The sequence below is a fragment of the Cebus imitator genome, unplaced genomic scaffold, assembly GCF_001604975.1.
Source record: "Cebus imitator isolate Cc_AM_T3 unplaced genomic scaffold, Cebus_imitator-1.0 Scaffold128, whole genome shotgun sequence".
NCBI lineage: Eukaryota > Metazoa > Chordata > Mammalia > Primates > Cebidae > Cebus > Cebus imitator.
In genome coordinates, this window is record NW_016107443.1 from 2,062,315 (window position 1) to 2,067,640 (window position 5,326).

General features: G+C 41.7%; 1 protein-coding gene across 1 annotated transcript in view; it reads right to left on the reverse strand.

Annotated features, from left to right (window-relative positions):
• The window catches only part of MAP3K15 (mitogen-activated protein kinase kinase kinase 15), a 147,409-nt gene that overhangs the window by 38,619 nt on the left and 103,464 nt on the right, over positions 1–5,326 (reverse strand). The window contains exons 14-15 of the mRNA XM_037742818.1: positions 2,474–2,561; positions 144–277 (exon numbers count right to left, since the gene is read on the reverse strand). Coding sequence (XP_037598746.1) covers positions 144–277; positions 2,474–2,561 — 222 coding nt within the window. The remainder of the gene's footprint in view (positions 1–143; positions 278–2,473; positions 2,562–5,326) is intronic.

Below are 5,326 nucleotides of genomic sequence, written 5' to 3' on the forward strand. Positions count from 1 at the left end.
AAACCACCCCTATTACAAGAGAATGACAGGTTTTGTGATAACATAATGCTTTCATCCTTAACTCCTCCACACCATCGGCAGTGGGTATGGAATCTGGTGTGTAGAGATGGCACCCGAAAAGTGGAAGGCCCGCCTGGACTTGCCTGCTGTCTTTCTCCGGGACTTCTTTGATGGCTATTCGCACTTGATTGCTCAGATCTCGGCCAGCATACACAATCCCATACGTCCCTTTCCCCAACACAACTCTCTCACCATTTGCATCATGGTCATACTCATACTGAAGAAGAAAAAACAACAGGACAAAAGAGCACACGACTTGTAGCGGAGAAGTCCTCTAAGGGCCTCAGGGTTGTCTAGCAACTAAAAATATATATAAATAACATTATTTGAGTGCCAGGCAAGTCACAGTGCTTAGCCTAGGTGCTTTTCATTAAATGACTTTAAAGGGGTAGAATTCTCCATTGTTCACATGTTCATGGTATGACTTTATGAAATGAAATCCAAGAAAATTAAAAATACAGTTTGAACATAAATGGCTCACTTTTGAAAAGTCCTTTCCACTTTAATGCTGCAATTTAAAACTGCTTCTAAGCACACTGAATACCCAAAATAGGTGTCATCCTGCATAATCCCTTATCAACTTGTCAGGAAACAAATCTCTTTCAATACCCCAGAAAGGAATTAAAGGTCAATATACTTAAAGCTACCTTAATACAATAAGTAAATATGCTGGGGTTTCCCCACTCTTTCAGGCATCTGAGTCTAGCGGTAAACACCTAGTGCAAACACTTGATTTACAATTAGCATTACTATTTTGTTCCCCTATCTTACCATCAAAAGCTGTCACATACAGATGCATTTGATTCTTTTCGATGACTAAAACAAATGTGACTGTAGGCTGAGCAACACTTATTCAAAGCAGAGAGGCAGGAATCAATTCTTTCTGTTATTTTGCATGCTCCACTGCATCTACTTACAGAAGTGCAGTTTATACATGGAATAGTAGGGGGTATGTGGGTGTCCTTTCCCATCTACTTCTAGGGATGCTCATGACAATTAAGAGTCCTTAAAGGGTTGGCCAGGCACGGTGGTTCACACCTGTAATCCTAGCACTTTGGGAGGCTGAGGCAGGAGGATCACCTGAGGTCAGGAGCTCAAGACCAGCCTGGCCAACATGGCGAAACCCCGTCTCAACTAAAAATAGAAAAAATTAGGCCAGACACGGTGACTCACACCTGTAATCCCAGCACTTTGAGAGGCCAAGGCGGGTGGATCACCTGAGGTCAGGAATTCAAAACCAGCCTGGCCAACATAGAGAAATCCTGTCTCTACTAAAAATACAAAAAAATTAGCCACGTGTGGTGGCACACGCCTGTGATCCCAGCTACTCAGGAGGCTGAGGCAGGAGAATCACTTGAACCCAGGAGATGGACGTTGCAGTGAGCCAAGACGATACCACTGTACTCCAGCCTGGGTGACAGACCAAGACTCTGCCACCAAATAAATGAGTAAATAAAATATAAAAATTAGCCAGGCATGATGGCACATGCCTGTAGCCCCAGCTACATGGGAGGCCAAAGCAGGAGAATCGCTTGAACCCAGGAGGCGGAGGGTGCACCACTGCACTCCACTCCAGCCTGGACGACAGAGCGAGACTCTGTCTTAAAAAAAAAAAAAATTACTAAAGGACCTCCATCACTATCTGATGTAATTAGCAATCAGCCTGCTCCATAGAAGACTTTTATCTCACACTTCCCTCCGTTTCCCACACCTGCTGCCCTCAAAGCACCATTGTTCAGTTCATTTCTACAACAAACTTTGGTTCTGACCTAAGAATTCTAGTAGTTAACTCAATTATTAAAATGAATCCTTTGACATTTTCCGAAAGAAACTTTAAGGAATTCCTTTCGCTCTAACCTGCAAGTACAGTAAAATCTCATTAAATTGTAATCACTGGAAGAACCTGAGTGGCAAATCTGAATAACTTCAAGATTTAAACACACGTACAATGGTTTAATGACTGTGGACTATAGCTGTGCTGCCAAAAGAGTTTATGATGAGCCTACTTTTGAAAATAACTTTAAAGTTGTTATATTTAATATACCATATGCACATAGCTATAACTAACGTTACTTTGGGCATAAATGAAAAAGTCTGCTTCCAGTTGGCTAATTCTCTTGTAGTCTCATCAACATCACTAATTAGCTTAGAGAAAACTTCCGTAGGTTGTACACAAAAGGAAATTTTAGTAGTCCATGACCAAATTTTTCTTAAGCATTCTGAGAGAATCCTAAACTAATGAGATTCTTCTATGGAGACACATTAAACCTTATCTCTGAGAGCCACGCAGTGATGGCTGGCTGGTTCATAAAACACACTCAACAGGATTCTTAGAGAAAGACGGGACATTTTCTTGAAGCATCAAACACACGATCAATCATGTTTTCCATATTCTAGATCATCCACGACTCACCTCCAAGGTGTCTCCATCGGTCTCTCCCTCCAGCTCCACTGTATTGCCCGCTGTATTGGTTATCATTGCTTTGACCAAAGAGAAAAATCTAGAACAGCAAATGTCACAAATATGTTGCCAAATCAGGACTGCTCATGTTCCTTGTTATTTACTTAGCTTTATTAAACTGTACTTAAATATAAACCAAATTTTTACAAGTCCATGAAACAATCGATCCCCTCCTTGATTTGACATGGTACTTTAGTGGTTATCAAATCTAGGGCAACTACCGATGTGACACCTGAATCCCCTCTATACAGTGTCTCCACCAACTGGTTGGCCAGTTGATACCCGAGTACCTCCAGCAACAGAGAACTGATTATCTCCCAAAGACAGCTCATTCTTGAAAGATCTTAAAGAGAAATGTTTCCCTTTTATTGAACGAAAGACTTCTTTTATGTGGGTTCCATCCACAGCTTGCTTAGAAATAACCACTTTTCTATACAACACTCCATTAGAAATGCTCACAATTTTATCATGTCCCTTTAAGTCTTCCCTTTCTGTCCCATCACAGTTTTCCCCAGGACTTGTGAGTTACTCCACTAGCAGGTAATACTTAAAATGCTGTCCCTGTGTTATTTACTTTTTAAAAGACAGGGTCTCGCTCTGTCACCCACGCTGGAGTGCGGTGGTGTGATCATGGCTCACTGCAGCCTCAACCTCCTGAGCTCAAGCCATCCTCCCACCTCAGCCTCTCAAGTAGCTGAGACTACAGGCACCCATCACTGAGCCCAGCCAATTTTTGTATTTTTTGTAGAGACGGGGTCTCACTTGTTGTCTAGGTTGGTCTCGAACTCCTGGACTCAAGTGATACTCCCACCTTGGCCTCCCAAAGTGTTGGGAGGCATGACCCACCACACCCAGCCTCCTATATTATTCTTGAAATCTGGCTGCAAGACCAGTGCTCAAAAGTGATCTAATCAATGCTAAGGATAGTAGGACTATCACCTTTCAAGGCATAGACAATCTAGTTCTCAGTAAGACATAGGGTGTTGTGAAAGGGGAAACATGAGGAAGAAACGCATAAGGTGGCCATATCATTCTGCTGACACAGAGCAAGCTTAACACTGACCCATAAATCTTTCTCACGAATTCTGCTAGGCCACATGGGCTACTTCCTAGACTTGTGTACTTGTTTATTTGGATATGAGTCATTTTGACTCATTAGAAAATTTTTACTCACAATTCTCTCTTAAGAAGTCATGGAGGAATACTGTACATTTCAGGATAATTTCTATAAACCATTAAAATGTTCTTTTTTCTAGCTAACTCATTTCACCTTCTTCTAATATTTGAAAGCTGGGAAACCCAATAGTCGGGCTTCTTAAGAGACGTATCGTATGCACTTACAGAAGAACTAAGATTTAAAAGATTATATCAGCCAGGCGCAGTGGCTCATGCCTGTAAACTCAGCACTTTGGGAGGCCGAAACGGGAAGATCGTTTGAGCACAGGAGTTCAAAACCAACCTGGGCAACGTGGCAAAACCCTGTTTCTACAACATTTTTAAAAAATTAGCCAGGCATGGTGGTGGCACATGCCTGTAGTCACAGCTACTCAGGAGGCTGAGGTGGGAGGGCTGCTTGAGCCCAGGAGGCAGAGGTTGCAGTGAGGCAAGACTGTGCCACTGCACTCCAGCTGGGCAAGTGAGCAATACTCTGTCTCAACAGAATAAAATAAAGTGAGGTGATATCAGCTGTTCTTAAGAATACGGAACAACTGGAACTCTCACACATTGCTAGCGGAAGTGTAAATTGACATGACCACTTTGGAAAACTCTTGGCAGTATCAACCAAAGCTGAAAATAAACCTACCCTATGAACCAGTAATTCACTCCTAGGTATACACTCAATAGAAATCAATGTATATGTTCACCAAAAGGCATAGTTCATAGTTATTTTCTTCATAATAGCTCCCAAACACAAATAGTCCAAGTCTTCATTAATAGAAATGCAGATAAATTGGAACACAGTGGAATGCTACACAGAGAAAGAATGAACTGATATACATTTCACAGTTCAATCTCATTTTTTTGTTGTTTTTGAGACAGAGTATCACTCTGTCACCCAGGCTGGAGTACGGTGGTGCTATCATGGCTCACTGCCACCTTGACCTCCCAGGCTCAAGCAATCCTCCCACCTCAGCCTCCCGAGTACCTAGGACTAGAGGTGTGCACCACCATGCCCAGCTAATTTTTTTACTTTTGGTAGAGACAAGGGTCTCCCTATGTTTCCCAGGCTGATCTCGAACTCCTGGGATCAAGCGATCCTCCTGCCTTGGCCTCCCAAAGTGCTGGGATTACAGGTGTGAGCCACTGTGCCCAGCTATGAATATTATTTTAAGCAAAAGATGTAAGAAACAAGAGTACAAGCTATATGATTCTATTTATTTGCAGGTCAAGAACAGGTGAAACTAACCATTGGGGTAAAAATCAAAATAGTTATCACTGGAGGGGGTTTAATGACTGGGAAGGAGCACAAAGCAACTTCTGGGACGCTGCTCTGGGAGGTGTTTACAAGGGTATAGATATGTATGAAAAATTATCAAGCTGTACACTTAAGTGCACATTACAAACTTTACTTGCATGTTACACATCAATAAAAAATTATTAAAATGTATGGCAGAAAAGGTACTGAGTACTGAATGAGGGTCAAAAGGGCATATTTTGTAGTTAAAAAAAGTATGTTCTGGCTAATATTAGGTTTTTAAGGGCAAAAACCACAATTACTTTTATACCAATTTATATTTGGCAGAATTTTTTCTACTGTAAATTGAAGGTTATGATCCAAGGATTCCCTAGTCTGCCTTTTTTCTT